The sequence below is a fragment of the Oncorhynchus keta genome, chromosome 34 (assembly GCF_023373465.1).
Source record: "Oncorhynchus keta strain PuntledgeMale-10-30-2019 chromosome 34, Oket_V2, whole genome shotgun sequence".
Classification (NCBI taxonomy): domain Eukaryota; kingdom Metazoa; phylum Chordata; class Actinopteri; order Salmoniformes; family Salmonidae; genus Oncorhynchus; species Oncorhynchus keta.
Window position 1 is genome coordinate 80321736 of NC_068454.1, and position 27258 is coordinate 80348993.

Below are 27258 nucleotides of genomic sequence, written 5' to 3' on the forward strand. Positions count from 1 at the left end.
AGGCCCTCTACTCTTTCTCTTTACACCAAGTCACTCTGCTCAGTCATATCCTCACATGGGCTCTCCTTTTATTGCTCAACTACTTCTCCTTCCCCCTTCTGACACCCAGGTGGCGACACGCATCTCTGTGTGCCTGGCAGACATCTCACCTTGGATGTGATCCCACCACCTCAAGCGCAACAAAACGGAGCTGCTACTCCTCCCAGGGAAGGCCTGCCCACTCCAAGACCTCTCCATCATGGTTTACAACTCCACGGTGTCCCCCTCCCAGGGTGCAAAGAACCCTGGTGTGACCCTGGACAACACCCTGTCATTCTCTGCAAACATCAAAGCAGTGACTGGCTCCTGCAGGTTCATGCTCTACAACATCCGTAGAGTACGACCTTTCCTCACACAGGAAGCGGCGCAGGTCCTAATCCAGGCACTTGTCATCTCCCATCTGGACGACTGCAACTCGCTGTTGGCTGGGCTCCCATATGTGCCATCAAAGCCTTGCAACTTATCCAGAAGGCTGCAGCCCACATGGTGTTCAACCTTCCCAGGTTCTCTCATGTCACCCTGCTCCCCCACACACTCCACAAACTTCCAGTCGAAGCTTGCATCATGAAACCGGGCCTCTTTGAAGAGTATCTGAAATAACGCTCACGACGCCCCCAAAAAACACATCTTTTCCTACTAGCACTGACTTTGCTGATCCTTTGTTGATACAATTGTGATGTGTATCACCAAGCTACTTTAAGATGAATGCACTAATTGTAAATCGCTCTGGATTAGAGCATCTACCAAATGATTGAAATGTAAAAACGTGTTCTCAGAGGAGCAGCCAGACCTGCTGGTGAGCCTCCAACACATTCAGAACTTTTCTCCCTCCATCGTTCCTAGTCTCTTTCACACTCCCTCTCATACCCCACTCAAAATAATGCACAGTATATACAATATATCAGTGGAGGCTGGTGGGAGGAGGTATAGGAAAACCGGCTCATTGTAATGGGTGAAAAATGTAGTTTCCCTATGTTTGATTCCATTCCAGCCATTACAATGAACCCGTCTCATAGCACTTCCCACGTGACTCCACTGCAGTATACAAATATGCTATAATATACTGTGTCCAAAACATTAAGAACACCTGCTCTTTCCATGACATGGACTGACCAGGTGAGAGCTATGATCCCTTATTGATGTCACATGTTAAATCCACTTCAATCAGTTTAGATGAAGGGGAGGAGACAGGTTAAAGAAGGATTTTAAGCCTTGAGACATATTGTGTGTGTGTGCATTCAAAGGGTGAATGGGCAAGAGTAAATATTGAAGTGCCTTTAAACTTGCCAGGCGCCCTGGTTTGAGTGTTAAGAACTGCTGGGTTTTTCACAACAGTTTCCTGTGTATCAATAATGTTCCACCACCCAAAGGACATCCAGCCAACTGGGGAAGCATTGAAGTCAACATGGCCAGCATCCCTGTGCAACGCTTGACACCTTGTAAAGTCCATGCCCCAACAAATTGCAGCTGATCTGAGGGAAAATGGAGGTGCAACTCAATATTAGGAAGGTGTTCCTAATGTTTTGTACGCTCAGCGTAGATTAAAAGACATAGCTTGTCGTGTAAAATCGTGAACATTGTTAAAATGTACAACAGAATAATTACTCTCCCTCCCCCTTTCTCATCAGCACCTTCAATCTCTTGCCAATAATTTATCAATAAGTAAACTTGACAGATTGATATTTTATTACAAACCATGTAAATCCATATCATTAGATTCTAAGCCACTCAGACATACACACATACACATTTTCCACTCAAACACACACCTTTCCTTCAAAATTCACTCATTCTGCGATCAGTCTCTGGTTCTTTGTCTGTTCCACTTTCCTCCATCTGTTCCCTCTCCACGTCCTTCCTCCCCTCCTCTCTTCAGAAGTTGCCTGTATGTTCAGTTTTGTCTAATGGTTAAGGTTGGGATTTGAGGAGGATATGCTGATCCTAGGTCTGTCCCTACAAGCATCTCTTACATGGAGCCCCAAACAGGAAGGGCGGATAAAAGATCAGGACATGACGTTACAAACAAGGAAGTGACATCATTCACGTGAGTCGCGCTCCATTTCCTCATTCTCCAAGTGGTGGGCAGGTCTATAGCGGCTCACGCCCCTCCCATCCACCACTTGGAGGGCGGGGTTTCGGCAGGTGTTGTCCATGCTGCCCAATGAGGTGTACCTGTCAGGGGACGGACAGAGGACTCAGTCAGAGACTAGGACGGGGGAGTAGACAGTGAGAGGAAACAGAGAACATGCTTGATTAAGGTGTGTATGTCTTCTTACCCTTTATCATATAGAATACAGTAGGGCACATATAGAGTCCTCAGGAATGACCAGATGTCATGATACGTCCAGTCCTGATGGAGACAGACAGAGGGAGGGAGAGAGAGAAACCAAGAAAGAAGGGGGAGAGACACACAGAGAGAGAGAGAGGGAGACGAGAGAGAAGGAAAAAGAGAGGGAGGAAGAGAGAGCATGAGAGCACGATCTTCGTGTCTGGGTTGGGTTGGCACCCCCCCTTGGGTTGTGCTGTGGCGGAGATCTTTGTGGGCTATACTCGGCCTTGTCTCAGGATGGTAAGTTGGTGGTTGAAGATATCCCTCTAGTGGTGTGGGGGCTGTGCTTTGGCAAAGTGGCTAGGGTTATATCTTTCTTGTTTGGCCCTGTCCGGGGGTATCATCGGATGGGGCCACAGTGTCTCCTGACCCCTCCCGTCTCAGCCTCCAGTATTTATGCTGCAGTAGTTTGTTTAAGTTTGTGTCAGTTTGTTATATACTTTTCCTGTCTTATCTGGTGTCCTGTGTGAATTTAAGTATGCTCTCTCGAATTCTCTCTCTCTGAGGACCTGAGCCCTAGGACCATGCCTCAGGACTACCTGGCATGATGACTCCTTGCTGTCCCCAGTCCACCTTGCCATGCTGCTGATTCAGTTTCAATTGTTCTGCCTGCGGCTATGGAGCCCGGACGTGCTACCTGTCCCAGACCTGCTGTTTTCAACTCTCTAGAAACAGCAGGAGCGGTGGAGATACTCTCAATGATCGGCTATGAAAAGCCAACTGCATTTATTCCTGAGGTGCTGACTTGCGGCACCCTCGACAACTACTGTGATTATTATTATTTGACCATGCTGGTCATTTATGAACATTTTAACATCTTGGCCATGTTCTGTTATAATCTCCACCCGGCACAGCCAGAAGAGGACTGGCCACCCCACATAGCCTGGTTCCTCTCTAGGTTTCTTCCTAGGTTTTGGCCTTTTTTGAGAGTTTTTCCTAGCCACCGTGCTTCAACACCTGCATTGCTTGCTGTTTGGCATTTTAGGCTGGGTTTCTGTACATTCACTTCGAGATATCAGCTAATGTAAGAAGGGCTATATAAATACATTTAAAAATATATATATATACAAGTATATCACACACACACCCTCAGAAAGGGAACATTGCAAGCATCATGTCTCACCAGCAGGGGGTTGACCCTCATGTAGTCTGGCCATCCAGGGTCAGTGAGACACATGGGTGTGAGTGTGTGTGAGTAGGGGTCACTCCTCCTGGTGCCCATACATACAGCTCTCAGCTCCGGCCTCCTCTCCTGTACCTCACTCAATGCCTGCCGAATACTGCCCTCCACTGAGAAAATCTCCAGGTCATATCTATGGGAGACAGGATGGAGCTCTGCTAAATAGTGAGCCAAAGTCTCTGTATAATAATACTGTAATACATTTTATTATCAGAGTTTTGCTCAAACTCAAAAGATGCAATGCAGATCAATCTACAACCAAGCTACAACCATACACAGACCTGTTGAGGTCAGAAAAAAAGTACATACAGTACTTTGAAGAAACAAATCCAGAAAATCACATTGTAGGATTTTGAATGAATTTATTTGCAAATTATGGTGGAAAATAAGTATTTGGTCAATAACAAAAGTTTTCCACCATAATTTGCAAATAAATTCATTCAAAATCCTACAATGTGATTTTCTGGATTTTTTTCTTCTCATTTTGTCTGTCGTAGTTGAACTGTACCTATGATGAAAATTACAGGCCTCTCATCTTTTTAAGTGGGAGAACTTGCACAACTGGTGGCTGACTAAATACTTTTGCCCCACTGTAACTAACAGAGGTGCAGTATATAGGGATTGAGGAAACGACCTAGCGATGCTAACGCTAACTACAGAGACTGATAGCTTACCTCTTTATTGTGTCCTGGAGGAATCTCTCCATCTCTGGGAAGGGAGAGACGATGCGAATGTACAGAGCCTTTACCTTGTCCTTACCCTCAGGATACCGCCTGTGAGGGAGGGGGAGAGCGAGAATAAATATGAGGTAGATTTTCCCAGTAAACAATCAATTCAGACAGGAGAACACAATATGGGTTAAAAGTCACATATCGTCTCCATTCCTTCATTCTGTGTAGACAGAACTGTCTACCTTCTCTCCCTCTCTCACCGTTTCAGTGCAGCGTAATATAGATGTAGAAGAGCAGTGCAGTCTTTGCCTCCATTGAAGCCCACACAGATCTCCCCTGCCGAATACTGATCCAGAGCAGTCTCTATGGTCTTCAGAGCGTTTGCCACTTTATCACCCAGTGGTGTGCCTATGGGAGATGGAGTTCATACAGACAGTTGGAATCATGGGAAATGTTGTCACTCATTTTTTATGGGTAGTCTACCTGTCCCTCCCACCACCACCCCTCCCTCCTTCCTTTGGTCTCTCACACACACACCGCTGCTGGCCAGTGTGTAGACCTCCTCAGTAGCGATGGACACAGGGTCCGTGACCAGGGGAACCACACTGCCTTTGGGCATCTCCTCCAGCAGCTGAGCCCGGGCCTTCTCCGCCTCCTCAGAGCTGTCTGAATCCAGCACCAGCCTGACCCGGTGGTAGTTACTGAGCCAGTCAGGGTAGGAGCCCAGAGCCACCCTCTTCCCCCAGCCCGCCTGCAGGCGGGTCAGCACCGGGGCGATCAACGCCTCGTCTGCATCCACAAACACCTACAACACAACACGGGGAATACATAACATTATAGTAGGCATCCATTGCAGCAGTGGTCCTGTGCAGGCTTTGCTCCAGCCCAGCACAAACACAGCTGATTCAGCTCATCAAGGTCTTGATTAGTCCATAATCTGAGATGGAACACAAGTCTGCACACCCTGTGGGTCTCCAGGACCAGGAGTGAAGCGACGTTTGTCTGTTGAAAACGTCCTGTCGACTGTATTGTAGTGGAGTCAGACGGTTGGTCACCTCACCTCTCGTGTGTGGAAGGTGGTCCCTGAGCCAGCGAACAGGTGCTCCAGACCGTTGAAGGCTCTCTCCAACAGAGACGGGATCCCAGGGAAGATGTAGACGTTATGCACACTCACCTGGGAATGTCAGAGACGGAGTCAGAACCACGACCACATGACATCAAGCATCTCCAGACTCTTAAAGCCGGTGGCTCCAACGCACTCATATCTCCTATCATTCAAATATATTTTACCTGGTTACAGACACTGACCATCAGGTAGAACGTTCATGTTTTCTACATGATATAATGTTATACTACAGCGTTGAAGTATACTCATTTCTGATTGGCTAGAAGGGCATTCTAGAATGACATTAAAACCAGATAACTGGACAGGTGGAAAAGATATCGGGATGCCTTGCAATCATGAAAATTGTAAACGCAGGTCCAATGAGGGAAAAAAAACGTATCTAGCTAGCGTCTGTTTTTGTAGAGAGATGTTTTGGAGCATCTGATGACCTAACGTGGTGAGTGATGAACATGAATCTCTCTGGACAATACCAATGTTCCCTCTAAACTGTGCGTGTGCACAGGTGCGACACAGTAGAAATATCAGCCTGCAAAGAAAAGCACGAGATTGAATTTCACTTAACTTTCCAGTTTTCCCCCCTTAGTTAACACTGAACGTTTCCCTGTGGGAATTGTGATCGAATCAACACAATATTAGCCACTTTCAATGAAACCTACTTAGTATCCTAAACTAACTATGCAAGAGATTTTTTGGTAGGCAGAACGCTTCGGAGAAGGATTCTGCTTTAGAACATACGCACATCCAGGTACTTTTCACAGGTGAATTTATGGAAAGCGCTGCACACTGCTCCCAAACTTTCACTAAGTGACATCACTGAGTACTGCCCATATATATATATATATACACACTGCTCAAAAAAATAAAGGGAACACTTAAACAACACAATGTAACTCCAAGTCAATCACACTTCTGTGAAATCAAACTGTCTACTTAGGAAGCAACACTGATTGACAATAAATTTCACATGCTGTTGTGCAAATGGAATAGACAACAGGTATATAGATAATAGGCAATTAGCAAGACACCCCCAATAAAGGAGTGGTTCTGCAGGTGGGGACCACAGACCACTTCTCAGTTCCTATGCTTCCTGGCTGATGTTTTGGTCACTTTTCAATGCTGGCGGTGCTTTCACTCTAGTGGTAGCATGAGACTGAGTCTACAACCCACACAAGTGGCTCAGGTAGTGCAGCTCATCCAGGATGGCACATCAATGCGAGCTGTGGCAAGAAAGTTTGCTGTGTCTGTCAGCGTAGTGTCCAGAGCATGGAGGCGCTACCAGGAGACAGGCCAGTACATCAGGAGACGTGGAGGAGGCCGTAGGAGGGCAACAATCCAGCAGCAGGACCGCTACCTCCGCCTTTGTCCAAGGAGGAGCAGGAGGAGCACTGCCAGAGCCCTGCAAAATGACCTCCAGCAGGCCACAAATGAGCATGTGTCTGCTCAAACGGTCAGAAACAGACTCCACGAGGGTGTATGAGGGCCTGACGTCCACAGGTGGGGGTTGTGCTTACAGCCCAACACCGTGCAGGACGTTTGGCATTTGCCAGAGAACACCAAGATTGGCAAATTCACCACTGCCGCCCTGTGCTCTTCACAGATGAAAGCAGGTTCACACTGAGCACATGTGACAGAGTCTGGAGACGCCGTGGAGAACGTTCTGCTGCCTGCAACATCCTCCAGCATGACCGGTTTGGCGGTGGGTCAGTCATGGTGTGGGGTGGCATTTCTTTGGGGCGCCGCACAGCCCTCCATGTGCTGTGCATGATTTCCTGCAAGACAGGAATGTCAGTGTTCCGTCATGGCCAGCTAAGAGCCCGGATCTCAATCCCATTGAGCACGTCTGGGACCTGTTGGATCGGAGGGTGAGGGCAAGGGCCATTCCCCCCCAGAAATGTCCAGGAACTTGCAGGTGCCTTGAAGGAAGAGTGGGGTAACATCTCACAGCAAGAACTGGCAAATCTGGTGCAGTCCATCAAGAGGAGATGCACTGCAGCACTTAATGCAGCTGGTGGCCACACCAGATACTGATTGTTACTTTTGATTTTGACCCCCCCTTTGTTCAGGGACACATTATTCCATTTCTGTTAGTCACATGTCTGTGGAACTTGTTCAGTTTTTGTCTCAGTTGTTGAATCTTATGTTCATACAAATATTTACACGTTAAGTTTGCTGATATATATACACATATATATATAAATAATGGTCCCTCCACCCTCACCTGGGACATGGATGCCCGATGAAGGGTCGAAACGTTCTAAATAAAATCACCTGGGAGCCTGAGCAGCAGTGTGCGGCGTTATCCTTTTTCTTTTCCATATATGGATCTGTGCCATTCACTTTGAACTGGACTGTTTACAGCATAAGCAGTTGTGAGTAGATTAGCTTGTTTTGAGATCAAAAGTGTGAGCTGCATGTAGCCACTTGTGCACATTTGTTCATATCCTCCGCTAGTTGAGTTATTAGTCCAGTTATAGATCATTTGTAGTCAGCAATGGGGGAGTGGTTGCTTCCTACAAGAGCACAAAATGTGTACATGTCTAGCCATCTTTGAGAAGCAATTCAGGTAAAGAGCTTGTTTTGTCTTAAAAGGGGCAGTGTTGTGTTTTGGAATAGGCTTGAATAAGATAATTAGCCAATAGGCAGAGGGTAGCCGTGAAATGCTGAGTGCCAAAAATGTTTTGAGGGAACATTGGGCCCTACTTTTGCAGTCATGACACAAGTGGCGCCATGCTGTCAAATCCTGCCGCATAATTCTAGTTTGACCAGCTGTTTTCAGACAATTGTATTTTTCCCCCATTTGGTTGTCATATTGGCAGGTTTGCTAGCAACAAACTATTTAGCTAGCTTCTAGCCTAGTGTTTGATATGCAATGCGATCTCCTCGTAATGAACAGTGTCAACTGTCCTGACGAGAAGGCAAACTTTTCTAGCTATGCCAGGCAAAGTCGGGCATTATCAGCTCATTGTTATCGATTTATTAAAATGAATGTCAATAGAAAACATCTACTTTGCTGTTAATCTTGCTGAAGAGTTTGACTGTGTTAGCCATAGCTAGCTGGCTAGCTAGCAAGTAAGGGATAAGAACGTTGGCAGTGAGCATGGCAACGGGACAAAGAACAATGTACAGAACGTAGGTGTTTATCCCTTACACGTTAAAGGAGTCAGATGATGTATTTTACATCATAATGAAGTGGCAAGTGACGCTTTACTTCTTGAAAGTCCAATATCTTGACTTGACTGCTAACATTCAAAACATTTAGGGACTGTATCAACAGTGGACTAATGAGAAAGAAAACAAAAATATGTTTTGGTATTTAACAGTAGTCAGCCACTGACCAGTGGGTAGCGTAGTGGCTTTCCAGTCTGAGGGTCAGTGCCGTAGTTAAGCTTGGCCGAGCGGGGGACCATGGCTAGCTTCATGGCTGCATTCTCCCTATCCACCACCCCAAAGAACTCCTCCACCAAACGGGTCAGCTCCGGGTGGGCATGCAGTTCCTCCTTGAACGCCATGGCAACACTCTCGAAGGTGACGTCGTCGTGGGTGGGGCCTATTCCCCCAGAGGTGAGCAGGTGTGTGTACTGTGGGGCCAGGAGGGCTACCTCCTTAGAGATGACCTCCTGCTGGTCAGGGATTACTGTGACACGCTGGACACACACTCCCAGCTTCCTCAGCGCTCGCGACAGGAAGGCACTGTTAGTGTCCACCGTGTGACCCTGAGAGAGAGTGGGGGGGTAGAGGGAGGGAGAGAGACTCTTTGGATTAGCTAATTCCTAAGAGATAGGGACTTCGGGAGGAGGTTGTTGTCAGAGATCAGGCATATTCCACTCAGTACCAAGCCCCCATCTCTAGTATCACCTTGAGTATCTCGTCCCCAATGATGAGGATGGCTGCTGTGACAGCACCCCCCTTCTGTTGACAGGAGGTACCACAGCTCTGGTGATTCTGGGCCATGGTTACAGTGGTGACCTGGACCTGGGCGGCCACTCGCCTCACACGCACCACTGCTCTACTCAGCCTGGACACAGCCTGCAGCATCCAGACCTGAGACAGAAAGAGTGGGGGAAGAGAAACAACTAGAGAGGGAGGCAGGGAAGGAGATGGACATGGAGGGTGAGGTATGGAGGAGTAGAGGAGAGGGAGAAATGGGAGAATGGACAGCAATAAGTTTGTCATCATATTTACATAAGGCAGGGAGGGTAGACCAGGGGAGGAGTGATACATACACAGGATTTCACCATAAATGATTGTCCAGTTAGCTACCTATTCTATTTGAAATCCAAGCATTAACTTGAAGTTATGGTGGCTCAAATGTGTTGCTGTCTAAGTTCAAGATACATGTCTGATGTAGTTATAAGCCACCTGTCTATCTAGAGTGGCAGCCCTCATTCTCCACTTGTTCTGCCAGTCACATTATGTTAAAGGTCTCCAAAGCACACATATCCCTGGGTCGCTCCTCTTTTCAGTTCGCTGCAGCTGGAACGAGCTGCAACAAACACTCAAACTGGACAGTTTTATCTCAATCTCTTCATTCAAAGACTCAGTCATGGACTCTTACTAACAGTTGTGGATGCTTTGTATGATGTATTGTTGTCTCTACCTTCTTGACCTTTGTGCGGTTGACTTTGCCCAATAATGTTTGTACAGTGTTTTTGTGCTGCTACCATGTGTTGCTACTGTACCATGCGGTGTTGTCATGTTTTGCTGCCTTGTTATGTCGTCGTCTTTAGGTCTCTCTTTATGTAGTGTTGGGTCTCTTGTTGTGATGTGTGTTTTGTCCTTTATTTATATTGGATTTATTTGTTTAATCCCAGGTCCCCGTCCCCACGGGAGTAGGCCGTCATTGTAAATAACAATTTGTTCTTCACTGACTTACCTAGTTAAATGAAGGCTAAATAAACGAAAGTAAAGGGCGATCTCGCCACGGTCATTCGGCGAGGAACAAGCCAGCCACAACCATTGCATTGGACCAGATACGGAAAAGGAAGCGAGACATCCCACTCGCACATTTTTTCAGGTTCATATTAAGTCAATGAACTAAGCAGACCAGATCCAGCTGCTATCCCTAAAGCAGATCGGAACTATGACAACTGTTTTCAAAGGTAAACGGCCTGCGTAAGCCATCTTAATTTAGCCTACATCATATGCTAACAGCTAGCTAGTTACCCCCTGCGCAACGCGTACATGAGTTTGTATGTAGTAACCATGATCATTAGTTTAATGGCAACGTGATACCCTTTCTACAGATCATCATTTATCTCTGCTGTGACAACAGATAGTAACAATCATGTATTTGATAACCCGTGTAATCAACAGACAAGTGCTTACCCTAAAGTCGCATACGTCCTCGTAATGTATTAGCCGACAAAACTGCATGTCCTTCAAACACTGGGCGGCTCTGGCGAGCCAATCAAGAGCAATAAATTGCAATCTCTGAATCCAGAAAGCCAATGAGCTGTGAGAAGGCGGGACGAAATGTTACCACGGGTTTGTTTGTGTAGCGGAAGTACAGTGTTGCACTGATAACTTGGTTTTGTCTAGAAGGGATACAATGTTTTTCGTAGTAGGTTTAGCATAACGTGGGCAGTAGGTTATGAGAACTAGGTCAAGGTTAGGAAAAGAGAGGATTCGCAACAAAAAAAAAAAACATACGTTTGACGTCAAATTTCACAACCTATATCCCTTCTAGACAAGACCCTGATAACATGCACCCAGAGTTTGCCTACAGTAGTATTTTATGATTATAACGTTATTATTATATTCGCCTCGACCAAGCAAAAATACGTGTTTTAAGCCTATCTGCAACAGAGTTTACAATTCTTACAATGATTTGTGATAAACCATAACAAAAACAATGAGTAGGCAGTAGAATGTAGATGACTGTCCTTTGTATGTTAATTGGTAGAGCATGGCGCTTGGGTTGAAGGTTCGATTCCCAGGTTGGACCAATACAAAGAAGGATTCAAATATGCACTCACTGATGTAAATCGCTCTGGATCGTCTGCTAAATGTACAAAAAAAATATGTTTTATTTTCTAATACTGTCAAGTACACATATTAATATGTGCGCGTGCAAATATGGTATCTACCAGCAGAGGACTCCGGTGAACAGTATTCACTATGCATAAATGAGTGGGCTCCATGGATATATCTAGACTATAGGTTATTTATCATACTTTACCTATTCAATAAGGGTCTGTTCTATTATTGAACATTATTTGGTCTCAGTGATCCAATCATAAACATTATGAACTGCTATTCAGGTTTGTTCTCGTGCTCCTCGGTCAAGAAATGTTGTAGCCTAAAACAGGCATTACAGTTGCACTATCCAAATAATCATGTGTGATTCAACAAAGACTGTGTCAATGTGGTTTAATATTAGTTTACTCAGTTATACGGTAGGCTGGTTTGTTATTGTGCGAAGTTATCGTTTTGCGCAATCGCTTTCTTTCAAGGCCGCTCAACCGCGGACCAGGTGCAAAGAACCACACAAACTGAGAGGCAAATGACGTTACCATTTGTTCGCGGAAGTCGCTTTTTTTGTGTTGGTAGAAAGGGGAGGAAAGGAAGAGAAACTAAAGAAGAAAAGTTTCAACCCTCTTTCTAACGAAATTAATATGCACACTGTACGAAAGCTGGCGTTTTGAACCTTCGCATTCAGCCACTTGTGTAATTTAGTTAGAGGTAGGCCTACGGGACAACAACAGCTGGGAGAAAACAAGAGGCACAAAAGGGACAAGGAGGAAGATAGCTGGTAAGTTCTCCTGACAAAAGTTCAGCACACTTCTCTGGGCATATGGTTTGGGCTTGAATGTTAAGGGCTGCGTGTTGTAACGTTTTAGGACATTCGAATACTAAAGCAATAACATTGTCTGACAGATGAATATTATTTGCTGTAGGCCGAGTGTAGGCAACCTAGGCTATTACTTTTTGTTGTGCCATCTGTTCGGTGTTGGCGAAACAGTCGTGCTAAAAAAAATAACTCGTCTAGTAACACTTCTGAGTTCAGTTAGGCCGTCCTACAAAAAAAATGTATCGAGTTATTGTAACATTGCGAAATATAGCCTAGTGATACAAAGTAACTAGCCTAGGCCGCACATTAAACATTGTATCTATTCCACAGAAGTCGCAAACAGCCGTGTTGTCACATTTGGGTGTTTTCAAAATCAAGTGGTTTGCTGCATAGGCTACTAGAAATAGTCAGTTCTTTAGGCCTGGGTCCTGTGATATCAATACTTTCCTCACAACAAGTTGTCCAACTCTGTCATTTAAACTGTTCTGGTAACACTTTATAGACTTACATGAGTACTAATACTGTAACAAGAAAAGTAACCGCACTGTTTGTATTGACGTGTTGTTTACGTACTACTATAGCAATATGGAGTTTTGTTTGTTTTTCTACACGTGGAACAGGAACTGACCACTATTCCGTTTATGTAAACTCCACAATACCTACTATGCAATGGAAACTATGCTACCATTCTTACTATGTAAAAACACGTTAATGCAAGGCTATTACTAAATGAATCCCAGTGTTACCACACAGGTTTAGAGAAACTGAATCTAAAGTCTTAGACTAAACAGGCTGGTTTTGGCTTTCTGTAAATGCTCTAGTTCTTTTTCAGCGACCTAATCAGAAGTTCACATTTCTGTGATGTGCAATATAGATCATTAGTATATTGTCAAGATGGCATTCTCATGGAGATGATTTCATGTTTCAATTGGTCTAGGTTCTATATTGTCATGGAAGTGTAACTATTTGTTTCAGACAACAATGATAATTTAAATAACAACAAGCCCGATCATTTAAATAATCTGTCAGACGGCATGGACAAAGCCCGTGGTGTACATGATTTTTATTGATAAAACAGTGAAAAAAACGAACTCTGTAAGGTTGGAAAACAACTTCCCACAAAACACAGGTGGAGAAAAGGCGTACGATTCCCAATACAGAACATTCAACAACAAGCTGTGATGCTGGGCCCTTCATAAGCCTGGGCCCTTCATATTTCGGGCTGCATTGGTGTGGCCAGATACATAAACACACACAGTTGTTATGGTTACCTACACCTCAGTCTGTGATGGGACTACTGTTGTTAGACAGCTGGCCTGGTCCTGAGCCCTATACTACGTATGTGGTTTGAGGAGTTGGCGAGGTCACTTTGGTCAACTCTGAGTTCAACTCGGGATAACTGGTACCACGACCAGTTATCCCGAGTTGAACTCAGAGTTGACCAAAGTTAGCCGGGTACATTTCTATGGCAACAAATCCAGAACTAACCTGCACCTGGGCAGGCTTACTCAGGCTTACTCAGGGTTAAGTGTCACGAGTTAAAGACCAATAAAATCAAGTAAAACGTGTGTATAACTTAATACGATTATTATATCGATAGGAGTGGGGGAAAGGTGCTTGTGTATTGATAAGCACACTAAAGAAGGTATTAACGATAATAAAATAAAGACGGCCTTCAACGAGCCTATTTTACACCACAGCCTGCTGAATGTGCAGCATAACTCTTTTCATTTTGCACAAATTAAGACGTGGCACTGACTCGCCCATGGATGGATGTTTCAGCCTTGTCTCAATGAAAAGTTTGGTGTTCCACCAGACACGTGTGACATGCATGCGCAGTTACAAGCCTGCTAGAGTTAGCAGCAGGCATATAAGCAATATCCACTGTTGTAGTACGGATGAAGCCTGAGCTGGAATGTGACTAAAGCTGACTAGCTTTGGAAAACCCTGAGTAAATCTAAGTTTAATCATAGTATACCACTCTGATGGTTTGGCGACACCCCAGACAGACAGGAGTCAGGGATGGAGTGGATAGAGGTAGGCTTGTGTCTGAACAGACTGCTTCATAATAAGCCCAGCTCCCATATCACACTCTCACACACTCCTTAAACTCACTGTCAGTGGGTTATCTCTCTGATGGTGACGAAGAGGAGGAAGGCTTGACTGACTGCTGCATGGCTGGGCCTGGGGATAATACACTCTGAGAGACAGAAATGTCAGTGATAGAAATGTACACACACACACTACCAACTAATCAATTAATCTATCTGTCAATCAAAGACATCCTGTCTGACAGAGCTTCACAATCCACCTCAGACCCTCTCAATCAAACCGGGTTTGCCCAATCTAATGCAGACCCTATCAATCAAAAGCAGAACCAATCAGTCCTGTCTGTGTGATAAGCTTGGCTTGTTGATACCTTTCCTTAACTCCCTTTTGATTTGTCAGACAGGTGTGTGTATCTCCACTCAAAAATAAGTGTGTGTGAGCGCATGCACGTATGCATGTGTGCGGACGTGTGCCAGCACTTAGTTGCAATTGGCAACAGTCTTGGATTTCACTCATTTTCAGGTTGTATATCAATATGATGCTATGTCTGACATGTAGCTCACTGCCAGAGAGAAAAGCCAAGCAGCTGGCTAGATACTGCTCTGTTTTAGCTGGCAAGATACTGTTTCAGCTGTTGTGAGCAGCAGCTTATCTGCATCAAGAAGAGGTTTTGTATCCATGGTTTTAAGAACAGTCAAATGTATGACCTTTGACTTATTTGGGTCCTTCACTGTAACACTTAATTGTGGACCCAAATAGTTTTCAGTGTGTGTGTGGAAACACTGTAGGAGCAGATATCTGGGTCTCAGTGTGTGGTTGTCCGTCTCTTACAACGTAGCGGAAGAGATGGTGATGCCTGAGCTCCACTTCCTGCCCTGCAGCCCTGGTCTGCCTCCTACTCACTTCACATAGACACTTAAGACTACATGCTGAGCTGCAGACAGATTCACTCCCACATAGTTTAAATGTAACTAAAGGCCTACTAGTATTTACTTGATGCACTTAATAACTGTAAATGGCATATATAATAATCAAGTCCCAAAGTAATCATTATGATACTACTATTCATAGATTCATAGATTTTTTTATGATACAAAACAGGGAGCTTTATCAGGGTTGCACATGCTTCATATACTGGTGCTTCCTGTCGATCACATTTGATCAGCACATTTAGAGAGGGACATTCCTAATGTCTGATGTTATGAACAGGAGTACATATGAACAGGGAGCGAATGGAACTCCTGTCCACTGAATGGAAGCGAATGAAATTAATAGAATGGTTAGCTCCCGTACTTCCTGGTCTCCTTTATGACATCTCTCTGCCTAATCCTGTTTTATGCCATCCTAGGTTCATGGCATTGGGCCTGTGTGGTGTGCCCTCTGTGTGGGAGGTTTGTGAGGTTAAAAGGGAACTGTTTCAGTCTCACATCCTGCTCTGGCCCAGAGGCTACAGTTTCCAGGGATTACTTATTGTTTCTCTGTAAAGTGTTACACTCTAAGAGTTCCCTATGGTGTGCAGTCTATGTAGTGTTACACACTAATAGTTCCCCTGGCTGGCTGGCTGAGCTTGTAGTCAGAGCAGTGGTGAAGGAGTTTCAGGTTGTTTGCCCCTATCTGTTTGTCTCACATGTAGAACTGTTAACTGGTCTGGTCGGCTGGTTGGGCCTGCTGAAAGCCTGGCTAATCTAATGTCCATACCACCCCCTAATATCCACTCAATAACCGGAATATTTCTGGACATGTTCGGTCACATTCACATCACTTGACAGGTTATATGTTGTGCGTGTGTGTACACATATGACTGATTTTGGAAGGAAAGCTGTTGTCTGGATTTATTTGACTAGTCCCTGAAAGTAATGTCTTTCATTCCACAATGTGTGTCTGAACATGCTCAATATACACACACACACACAGTCTTTGGTATGTGGGGATACAAAAAGAGCTTGCCTAACGTGTGTGTGTGTACCTTTGCGCTCACCTGAACAAGGAGGTCACATGACTCTCTCCACAGCTGATCCTGGGAGCAATGCATGCTCCAAGCCAAGTGTTTGTGAGGGGGATCATTTAGGAGAACTATGATTCGCTACATGTACAACGTTCATTGATTGGTTAAGAGTGTGTGTACTAGAGGTCGACCGATTATGATTTTTCAACGACGATACCGATTGTTGGAGGGCAAAAACAGCCGATGCCGATTAATCTGCCAATTTTCACATCCATAAATATCGAACTAATCATAACGAACCACTGGGTTGAGTCTGTAGCAACTAAAATAGGAGTATGAATTTGCTTATATAAGTGAAAATATCAACAACAACAAAAACATTTTATTTCTACCGGTAAATGTGTGCTTAGTATTGTTTTCATTGACAAATGTGGTATAAGCGGGATAAACAGCTTAAACAAAATAAACTTTGCTGTTATTCGGCTGCAGAGGTCGGGACTGTGTTGCTGTAGCTAGTTGGCTCCGCCTCATCCCGCTCTGCCGTCCATTGTTTCCAAGGTAATGTACAGAACGTGGGCGTTTATCCCTTACATGTTAAAGGAATCACATGATGCATTTTGCATCATCATGATGATGTGGCAAGTGACGTTTTACTTCTTGAAAGTCCAATATCTTGACTTGACTGCTAACATTCAAAGAATTTAGGGACTGTATCAACAGTGAACTAATGAGGAAAAAAATACCCAAATATATTTTTTGTTTAACAGTAGTCAGCCACTGACCAGTGGGTAGCGTAGTGGCTGTCCAGTCTGAGGATCAGTGCCGTAGTTGAGCTTGGCCGAGCGGGGGACCATGGCTAGCTTCATGGCTGCATTCTCCCTATCCACCACCCCAAAGAACTCCTCCACCAAACGGGCCAGCTCCGGGTGGGCATGCAGTTCCTCCTCGAACGCCATGGCAACACCCTCGAAGGTGACGTCGTCGTGGGTGGGGCCTATTCCCCCAGAGGTGAGCAGGTGTGTGTACTGTGGGGCCAGGAGGGCCACCTCCTTAGAGATGACCTCCTGCTGGTCTGGGATTACTGTGACACGCTGGACACACACTCCCAGCTTCCTCAGCGCTCGCGACAGGAAGGCACTGTTAGTGTCCACCGTGTGACCCTGAGAGAGAGTGGGGGGGGTAGAGGGAGGGAGAGAGACTCTTTAGATTAGCTAACTCCTAAGAGATAGGGACTTGGGGAGGAGTTTCTTTTCAGAGATCAGGCATATTCCACTCAGTACCAAGTAGAGGTCGACCAATCGTGATTTTTCACAGCCGATACCGATTATTGGAGGACCAAAAAAAGCCGATGCCGATTAAAATCGGCCGATATTTATTTATTTATTTATTTATTTGTAATAATGACAATTACAACCATACTGAATAAACACTTATTTTAACTTAATATAATACATCAATAAAATCAATTTAGCCTCAAATAAATAATGAAACATGTTCAATTTGGTTTAAATAATGCAAAAACAAAGTGTTGTAAGAAAGCTAACATTTAAGTTCCTTGCTCAGAACATGAGAACATATGAAAGCTGGTGGTTCCTTTTAACATGAGTCTTCAATATTCCCAGGTAAGAGGTTATCGGTTGTAGTTATTATAGGACTCTTTCTCTCTATGCCATTTGTATTTCATATACCTTTGACTATTGGATGTTCTTATAGGCACTTTAGTGTTGCCAGTGTAACAGTATAGCTTCCGTACCTCACCTCGCTCCTACCTGGGCTCGAACCAGGAACACATCGACAACAGCCACCCTCGAAGCAGCGTTACCCATGCAGAGCAAGGGGAACAACTAGTCCAAGTCTCAGAGCGAGTGACGTTTGAAACTCTATTAGCGCGCACCCCGCTAACTAGCTAGCCATTTCACATCGGTTACACCAGCCTAACCTCGGGAGTTGATAGGCTTGAAGTCATAAACAGTAGAGCTGCTGGCAAAATGCATGAAAGTGCTGTTTGAATGAATGCTTATGAGCCTGCTGGTGTCTAAGATCGCTCAGTCAGACTGCTCTATCAAATCATAGACTTAATTATAACATAATAACACACAGAAATACGAGCCTTTGGTCATTAATATGGTCGAATCCGGAAACTATCATCTCGAAAACAAAACGTTTATTCTTTCAGTGAAATACGGAACTGTTCCGTATTTTATCTAACGGATGGCCTCCCTAAGTCTAAATATTCCTGTTACATTGCACAACCTTCAATGTTTTGTCATAATTACGTAGAATTCTGGCAAATTAGTTCCGATTGAGCCATGCAGCACAAACTGTTGCATATACCCTGACTCTGCGTGCAATGAACGCAAGAGAAGTGACACAATTTCACCTGGTTAATATTGCCTGCTAACCTGGATTTCTTTTAGCTAAATATGCAGGTTTAAAAATATATACTTCTGTGTACTGATTTTACGAAAGGCATTGGTGTTTATGGTTAGGTACATGTTGGAGCAACGGCAGTCCTTTTTCGCGAATGCGCACTGCATCGATTATATGCAACCCGGTACAATCTAGATAAACTAGTAATATCATCAACCATGTGTAGTTATAACTAGTGATTATGATTGATTAAGTTACCTGCTAGCTAGCAACTTACCTTTGCTTCTTACTGCATTCGTGTAACAGGCAGGTTCCTCATGAGGCATGTGGTTAGAGTGTCGGACTAGTTAACTGTAAGGTTGCAAGATTGAATCCCTGAGCTGACAAGGTAAAAATCTGTCGTTCTGCCCCTGAACAAGGCAGTTAAACCACTGTTCCTAGGCCGTCATTGAAAATAAGAATGTGTTGTTAACTGACTTGCCTAGTTAAATAAAGGTGTAAAAAAAAATGGCTAAATTGGTGTCCAAAATTACAGATTTCCGATTGTTATGACAACTTCAAATCGGCCCTAATTAATCTGCCATTCCGATTAATCGGTCGACCTCTAGTGTGTACCATGTGCTGATGTGCGCTTTGGTGTTTTTAGGGTTACAGACACTCACAGGCAGTCAGTGTTGTCCCATGGAATACGTGGTAAGAACTTGAGAGACACACACAGGCATATGGGCTGCTGGTTGCGCCTCCCACTGTCAGTATCTCCCTGCTGTAAAGGACATTGTTTATTTGTCTGTCTAAGCCATTTAGAGGTGTGTGTGTGTGTTACTGGTATAGGGCCTGGTGTGGGGTTGCTGGGTGTGCATTCAACAATCACTCTGTATACCGCTGTGATCTGTATGGTGAACGGTGTCATCACACTGTGGGTGTGCGTTCAACAATCACTCTGTATACCGCTGTGATCTGTATGGTGAACGGTGTCATCACACTGTGGGTGTGTGTTCAACAATCACTCTGTATACCGCTGTGATCTGTATGGTGAACGGTGTCATCACACTGTGTGTTAAACAATCACTCTGTATACCGCTGTGATCTGTATGGTGAACGGTGTCATCACACTGTGTGTTCAACAATCACTCTGTATACCGCTGTGATCTGTATGTTGAACGGTGTCATCACACTGTGTGTTCAACAATCACTCTGTATACCGCTGTGATCTGTATGGTGAATGGTGTCATCACACTGTGTGTTCAACAATCACTCTGTATACCGCTGTGATCTGTATGGTGAACGGTGTCATCACACTGTGGGTGTGCGTTCAACAATCACTTTGTATACCGCTGTGATCTGTATGGTGAACGGTGTCATCACACTGTGGGTGTGTGTTCAACAATCACTCTGTATACCGCTGTGATCTGTATGGTGAACGGTGTCATCACACTGTGTGTTCAACAATCACTCTGTATACCGCTGTGATCTGTATGGTGAACGGTGTCATCACACTGTGTGTTCAACAATCACTCTGTATACTGCTGTGATCTGTATGGTGAACGGTGTCATCACACTGTGGGTGTGTGTTCAACAATCACTCTGTATACCGCTGTGATCTGTATGGTGAACGGTGTCATCACACTGTGGGTGTGTGTTCAACAATCACTCTGTATACCGCTGTGATCTGTATGGTGAACGGTGTCATCACACTGTGTGTTCAACAATCACTCTGTATACCGCTGTGATCTGTATGGTGAACGGTGTCATCACACTGTGGGTGTGTGTTCAACAATCACTCTATATACCGCTGTGATCTGTATGGTGAACGGTGTCATCACACTGTGGGTGTGTGTTCAACAATCACTCTGTATACCGCTGTGATCTGTATGGTGAACGGTGTCATCACACTGTGGGTGTGTGTTCAACAATCACTCTGTATACCGCTGTGATCTGTATGGTGAACGGTGTCATCACACTGTGGGTGTGTGTTCAACAATCACTCTGTATACCGCTGTGATCTGTATGGTGAACGGTGTCATCACACTGTGGGTGTGTGTTCAACAATCACTCTGTATACCGCTGTGATCTGTATGGTGAACGGTGTCATCACACTGTGGGTGTGTGTTCAACAATCACTCTGTATACCGCTGTGATCTGTATGGTGAACGGTGTCATCACACTGTGGGTGTGTGTTCAACAATCACTCTGTATACCGCTGTGATCTGTATGGTGAACGGTGTCATCACACTGTGGGTGTGTGTTCAACAATCACTCTGTATACCGCTGTGATCTGTATGGTGAACGGTGTCATCACACTGTGGGTGTGCGTTTCACAATCACTCTCTCTGTGGGCAACACTTTGTAACGCTGAGGTGTTGACGTGGGTTCTGTGGTTCTCTCCCTGATTCTGTCTCTCTAGCGGTTCTGCAGTTCTAGATATTCTTCTGTGTTTCTGTCTGAATCTCGGTTCTCATCACTGGAAGTTCTCACTTGGTCCACTGATCACTTTGGTTTTCTCTTTTCTTTCTAAGACTTGAAGAATATGTATCTTGACTGCCACATCAAGTGTATTGTTTCTGTTGTTTACTGTCCTGTTTGTGAGATAATAACCTGTTCTTTACCAGCGGTGAACTCGTGGTACAGTAGCTGCTTGGCATTGCCAGGTTAAGTGTTCATATTTGGCCATATACATCAAGGTTATTCACAATGCCCTCAAATCAGCCTGCATCTCTGGTCTGTGTGGTCTGTCTGGTCTGTTGAAAGAGAGAGAGAGAGACTCTCCCCTCCCTCTCTTTCTCTCCCTCTCTTCCTCTGTCTGTTTCCCTCCTTTTTTCTCTTTCCCTCCATCTCAATTCAATCCATCTCTCCCTCTGGTTCTCAGGTTACCAAACAGGAATAAGGGGGAGGAGCCTTTTAGAGGGGAAACAGCCCATTTGGGCTATACTATCTCCATCCCTCTCGCCTTCCCCTCCTCCATCCATTCCGTTGTCCTTCCCCTAGTGTGTGTGTGAGCGAGAAAGGGAGTGAGCAATGCTCAGTGCACACGCATGCATATACTGTTAAATTATTTAGACTGCAAAGTGGAAGAGGGGAAAAGGGGAGGAGAGGGGAAGGAGGGAGGGAAAGGGAAGGAGGGAGGGAAATGGAACGAGAGAGGGAAAGGGAAGGAGGGGTGAGCGGATGAGACAGCATCAGCGCATGAGCGAGAGAGACAGAGGCGGCATCACCCAGACAGACAGAGAGGGAGAAGGAGAGGATAGACAGCGGGCTCGTCTCTCCCTCAGACAGAGCTGGAAGGAAAGCAAAGGGGAATGAGAGAGCGAAGCAAGAGGAGGAGAGGAAGACAATGAAGGAGTGCCATTGTTCAGCCCTGCCGTTCTGCTGTTTCACATTCAGCTGAGACGGAGAAGAGAGGAGGAGGACAAGCTGAGGAGAGGATAGATGGAGAGGATATGAGATCTGGCAATGACTTAGTGATTTAAACGAGTGGAAGAGAGGAGAGAGCGAGGGTGTTTAAACATGAATATGGTTCTGATGTGAATATGGAGCTCTGTTAACACCATGCTACGGATAATCACCTCTACTCTGTCTAACCCAAAATAAGGAACAATTGTTTTACATTTTTGAAGCAAAGGAGGAGTTCTCAAGAATTTATTCACAATTCAAAGCAACAAAACATTTTTTTTTGTAGTAAAATAAACAATTATAGGTGGAAAAAAACCTGCTCTGCAGATTACTATACAATCACCACCTTTGTCGTTACTTACCTAACAGTTAGGACTGTACAGGAAAACATTCAGGATGTTGTTATGCAATTTTTTTCTAAAGTGTTAGCTATTGTGATTAGTAAAGTTTATTGATATTAATATTGACTATCATATATGAAAGTATTTCATCCTCTGAAGCAAAATATGTTGTGTTAATCCATGTGTCCTAGCCAGAGTCTGGAATCAGCCAGGTTGGGATGTCAACATTGATTTGGTTTTATGGCCGGTGCGACGTGGGCCAAACTTTGATCATTTCCAGAGTGGTATTGATCCCTCCAGGAGTCTCTGGCTGGCCGACTGGCTGTGGTTTCTATAGTTAGATGTTAAAGACCGTAATTGGTCAGTCTCAGCTCTGCTTAGCTGCTCCTAGGCTCTGATTTGTGGAAGCAGTCTGTTATCTCATTGTCTGAGATGTTTCTGCCGCTGTCAGGATTTCTCAATATAGATCCTGAGCAGGCTTCTCTTCTAATGTTTGTTGCCACGGCAACTTGCATCCGCTGCAGTCGGAGACAGACTGAGATGTAAACCAGGAGAAACAGTCCAGACTACTGGTGGGGTGGTGACGACCAGGAGAAACAGTCTAGACTACTGGTGGGGTGTTAGTGTGTAGAACCTCTAACCTATTTATGTAAATGTAGGCTCTGTCTAGAATTCTAGACTGAAATTGATGCAGTATTCTTGCTGGTTTGCCATGAGGTATATCTCTCATTCTCTCTCTTCAACTTCTGCCGTGCCATCTTTGCTGGTAACTAGCGTCCTGACCGGGACAGGTGGTATACCAAGCCGATGTCAGAAATTATTAATCTGGATTATAATCAGATAATTCGACATGTGGACATATCATTCACTTTGTACAGCTGTGGAACTGTGTAGTCTTAACTGGTATCATCAACTGTGTTGTTTATGTGTTGGTGTAGTGGTGACTTTCTCTACTTGTGTGTTTTCTATCTGTGTGTAGGAGAATCAGGACATCTGTTCAGGTAGAGGGCGCTGTACTCTGCACTCGTCTGACCTACACTGTGTTTTATTCTGTGCACTAACATCTGGCAGGGCGAGGGTTAAACCTGCTGTACTAGCATTTACTAGTGTTAACCAACGGGTCACTTAGCAAACATAGGTTATGTTTGTGACATCTCGTCACTGTTAGCGACTGGTTCTGTCTGTTGCTAGCGTTGCATTGCGTTCAATTGTGAAACGCTAGCAACTCTATACGTTCATCTGTTTTGACATTTATATTTTAGTCATTTAGTAGACACTCTTTCCCAGATTGATTTAGAGTTGTGAGTGCATACTTGCTCGTACTGGTCCCCTGTAGGAATCAAACCCACAACCCTGGCGTTGCAAGCCTAATGCTCCACCAGGTGAGCCACATGGGACACGTTGTCTACAGCCACTAATTGACCGTCGCGATCTGACCATCTAGCCTGCATTTAGCATTCCACTGGTAGTGCTACAGCACTAGGACAAATAGACATTTAGAGCATAGACTATAATGGAAGACTTTTGTAGTTATGCGAAGACAGTTAGGCTGTGTTAAGAGCCTGCCGTAGGCTGTCGTAAGACCTTAATAGCCCTTCATAGCCCCTACATAGCACTTCATAGCTAATCCCAGTCTGTATCCTGATGTGTTCTAGTGCTCTCTGTCTGGGAGGAGACGTTAGCTAGCGAGTGCTGTGTCAGGCTCTGTAGACAGACCCTCTGGTGCTAGACTGGTGTGATCGAGCGAGCGTCCCTCTGTCTGTTGCTAGGCAGCCAAAATCAAACGGCTAGCTGGTAGCCCTCTGCTTCCAAACATACAGGGCTTTAGCCGTTAGCGCTTGTTGTTGAAAGGCAACTTTCTCTGGTATCATCGTGTAACTCTTGGTGCCAAATTGTCAATCTGTTACAAAGTTTTATCTCAGTGGGTCAAACCTGGCAGAGTAATGGTTAGAACATGTGTAAAGTGCTGGGAACAACACTGATATGTGAGCTGACAAGCCCCTGGAGTTATATTCCAGGTTCAACCTCCACTATTCAGTCCTGTGAGCTGACAAGCCCCTGGAGTTATATTCCAGGTTCAACCTCCACTATTCAGTCCTGTGAGCTGACAAGCCCCTGGAGTTATATGCCAGGTTCAACCTCCACTATTCAGTCCTGTGAGCTGACAAGCCCCTGGAGTTATATGCCAGGTTCAACCTCCACTATTCAGTCCTGTGAGCTGACAAGCCCCTGGAGTTATATTCCAGGTTCAACCAACACTATTCAGTCCTGTGAGCTGACAAGCCCCTGGAGTTATATTCCAGGTTCAACCTCCACTATTCAGTCCTGTGAGCTGTGTCTTGCGGCTGGAGACTGTTCATGTTAGACATCTTTAGTTTTCTCTTTGGATGGACTATGCAGATTGTTCGGATTGTAGTTAGCTCAGTGTTTCTAGTTAGGTTAGTACTGGACCGTACTGTGCAGTGTTAAGAAATACACATGCTTCTCCCAGGTAACTGACTATTGGCTTGGCTTGTTTAAACAAGACTGTTTCTGTGGAATCGATAAGGAGAGAGAGAGAGAGGGGAGGGAGGTTTAATTAAGTGTAATGACTGGGTGAGGGAGTTCTCTAACAAGCCTCCAGTACCATTCAGGTCTCATTATCATCAAAACAATCGCACCAGTGGTGTCATCAGCCAATGACCTACATTCTCTCTTGTTACATCATGACTGTGTGTGTCACTGTTTCTGTAACCAGAAAGAGGCAACTTCTCCAACTCTAGCACTTCTGATGCTATGGTGCTCCAGAACGTATCCACTCTAACCAGGGCAGCAATGTTCTAGAACAGCTCTACCTACGGTTTTAGCCATATCAGAAACTTCAGTCAGGGACAAGCCCAGCATCTGGTCTTTTCTTATCTAGTGGTGTCTGTTACTAGGTTATGTGCATTGTATAGACTCTGGCTGTAGTTACAGAGTGAGTGTGGAGAGAGACAGACAATCTTTGAAGTAGAGGGACTGTTTAAGAGGACAGTCTGGAGAACGGGAAAGGAGACGAGGAGGGGGGAGAGGGGGAGCGAGAGATCATTTGGAAGAGAAGGCAGGAAGTGGTGGAGCGAGAGAAGGCGGAAGTGCAGCGGCTACTGAGGGAGGCACAGAAAACAGTGTGGAGGAGGAGAGAGGGATTCCAGGAGATGATAGGAGAGGACAAGCTGAGGGGAGAGAGAAGCGCAGAGAGAGGGATAGAGACTGTACAGGAGGTGATCTGGAGGAAGAGAGAGGAAGAGGGGGAGAAAGCCAAGGCCATCCAGAGAGGACACGAGACCATCTGGAGGAAGAGAGAGGGGGAGTGAGGAAAAGGGAGAGGGAGTGAAAGAGTACAGAGGAGGAAGAGTTCAATTACTTATGAGTATTCTCCAGCAGCCTTGGAACCTGAAAAACAAAACTGCTCACAGTAGAGAAAGAGGGATAAAGAGAGAGAGGAATAAAAAGCAGGAGGGATAGAGAGATTTTACCTGACAGAATTGGTGTCTGGCCATAGATCAGCAGGTCTTAACAGAACTTTGCTATTTTAAACTCTGCAGATAATCTTACTCTGTTGTATCAACCCGTGTGTGTGTCCCTTCTTATCTACTCGTTGGCAGCTGATAGAGTTTTTATGGGCCCGTGTCAGGCAAGAGAGGCTAGTGAGCTACTGCCCCGACAGACACGCTGAAACGCGCACACACACACCACAGACTCACACACTCTGTGCCATTTACAGGCAGTAGAGTAGGTTTCTACTCCAACACATGCTAACACACACAGACACATGAGGGTAGGCCCCTTGATGCAGTAACTCATACCACCTGAGTGTCTGTGTCAATAGACAATCACATTCTGAGGTTGTATGTGGAATCTCCATGGTGCTCAAAGATGAACAACTGGACTTAAGTGCCATGCTACATTAGTTGACATGCTGATGGGCTCAAACAGCATTTTTCAGAACAGGTGCTACATACTTGATCACAAAAATCCTTTTTGATTCTGTCTATTGGAAAGTGGCATTCATTTCTGTGGATTGAAAGTGATAACATATTGTAAGACTGATAGTGTAGACACCAAACAACTGAGTATCACTCCATCAGTGTGCTGGGTTAGACTCTTAGAGAGTGATCCCCTCTGATCTTCAATCGCTCCTCTTGCTGCTCTCCTCTGTCTTGTAGATGGTGTTTCTTGCACAGTGTCTGCTGCACTGCCTGACAATGACAGGAGGATATAAAACAGGGCGGACGGACAGACAACGGTCACTGAGAGGGAAAGAAAGACCAGTGTGTTTTTCAGCGAGCGACTGATAATACAGAGAAGGAGAGAATGAACCACCGTTGTTGTTTAGACTGAATCACACCAGAGTGTGTGGACTTGTTAGAGAAACACTGAAATAACATCGAACATCTCAGATCCATGATGGAGCTGGTCCCTAAAACTAAGTACACTCACTTCCGGAGTGAATCTCTCAGTTCGAATGACGATACCAACTCCAACCCTTTGTCCCTCCCCCCTTCCACCCCCGCAATCTCCCTCACCCCTCCTGGGCTACCCTCCTCCCTCTCCTCCTCCTCTCTCACCCCCATCCTCCCCCCTTCCTCCCCACGCCGGGCCGAGAACAGCCCCACCACGCTCTGTTCCTTCTTCCCCAGGATGGGAGCCCTTCGCCTGGGCATCTCTGCTACTCTACTCCCAGGCCTCAAGGTCTCCAGCAGGCCTCAGCAGGCTCAAGCCCCCATGGGGTCTTCAGGGGGTAACAGTTCCAGCTCTCCCACTCCTCACCCCCCTCCCTGTCTAACAGCCCCCTCTCCCCTCCATCGCTCCCCTCTGCAGGATATGAACCGGCTGGGTGGGGCGTCCAGGAGGGCGCGGGTGGAGGGGGGGCAGCTGGGGGGAGATGAGTGGACACGCCACGGCTCCTTCGTCAACAAGCCCACCAGAGGATGGCTACACTCAGATCATGTGGTCAGCACCACTGGGGTCGCCTACTCAGTACGGGTAAGAGTTGGTTGTTCTCTGTTT

At 45.3% G+C, this 27258-nt stretch overlaps 4 protein-coding genes across 7 annotated transcripts in view; 1 reads left to right on the forward strand and 3 right to left on the reverse strand.

Annotated features, from left to right (window-relative positions):
- Positions 1–10780, reverse strand: part of LOC118377696 (FAD synthase-like) — a 218158-nt gene extending 207378 nt beyond the window's left edge. The window contains exon 1 of the mRNA XM_052495340.1: positions 10671–10780. The gene's annotated coding sequence lies outside the window, so the exon portion shown is untranslated. The remainder of the gene's footprint in view (positions 1–10670) is intronic.
- On the reverse strand, positions 1703–10780 carry flad1 (flavin adenine dinucleotide synthetase 1). 3 transcript variants are annotated; one of them, XM_052495338.1, is made up of 10 exons: positions 10671–10780; positions 9201–9418; positions 8681–9058; positions 5280–5393; positions 4757–5024; positions 4480–4627; positions 4223–4321; positions 3492–3681; positions 2316–2389; positions 1703–2211 (listed from the first exon to the last, which is right to left on the reverse strand). In XM_052495338.1, the coding sequence occupies exons 2-10, from the start codon at positions 9378–9380 to the stop codon at positions 2076–2078; spliced, it is 1587 nt and encodes a 528-aa protein (XP_052351298.1). In that variant the 5' UTR covers positions 9381–9418; positions 10671–10780; the 3' UTR covers positions 1703–2075. The 3 variants fall into 3 exon arrangements, with proteins under 3 accessions (XP_052351298.1, XP_052351297.1, XP_052351299.1); XM_052495337.1 differs by having other exon boundaries at positions 9201–9386; positions 10671–10724; XM_052495339.1 differs by lacking the exon at positions 10671–10780 and adding an exon at positions 10219–10377.
- A 967-nt stretch (positions 10781–11747) lies between these two features.
- Positions 11748–27258, forward strand: part of shc1 (SHC (Src homology 2 domain containing) transforming protein 1) — a 41080-nt gene continuing 25569 nt past the window's right edge. The window contains exons 1-2 of one of the 2 annotated variants that reach the window (XM_052495336.1): positions 11748–12096; positions 27070–27234. In XM_052495336.1, coding sequence (XP_052351296.1) covers positions 27073–27234 — 162 coding nt within the window. In that variant the 5' untranslated portion in view covers positions 11748–12096; positions 27070–27072. Of the gene's footprint in view, positions 12097–21731; positions 27235–27258 lie in introns of those variants that run through there. The other variant, XM_052495334.1, reaches the window with a different exon arrangement.
- LOC118377697 (FAD synthase-like) lies at positions 16499–18818 on the reverse strand. The gene is made up of 2 exons (XM_052492686.1): positions 18790–18818; positions 16499–17329 (listed from the first exon to the last, which is right to left on the reverse strand). The coding sequence occupies exons 1-2, from the start codon at positions 18816–18818 to the stop codon at positions 16900–16902; spliced, it is 459 nt and encodes a 152-aa protein (XP_052348646.1). The 3' UTR covers positions 16499–16899.

What these genes read in the sequence shown, in the direction of transcription:
- flad1 (XM_052495337.1), bottom strand. Translation starts at nt 10,718, where the DNA reads ATGCAGTTTTGTCGGCTAATACATTACGAGGACGTATGCGACTTTAGG. An exon ending in AGCCACTACGCTACCCACTG is followed by an intron (nt 5,394 to 8,680) that starts GTCAGTGGCTGA and finishes TGACATTCCCAG; the next exon opens with GTGAGTGTGCATAACGTCTA. An exon ending in TGAGGGTCAACCCCCTGCTG is followed by an intron (nt 2,390 to 3,491) that starts GTGAGACATGAT and finishes TGTCTCCATCAG; the next exon opens with GACTGGACGTATCATGACAT.
- LOC118377697 (XM_052492686.1), bottom strand. Translation starts at nt 18,818, where the DNA reads ATGAGGAACCTGCCTGTTACACGAATGCA. An exon ending in CTGCCTGTTACACGAATGCA is followed by an intron (nt 17,330 to 18,789) that starts GTAAGAAGCAAA and finishes GCTAATCTAAAG; the next exon opens with AGTCTCTCTCCCTCCCTCTA.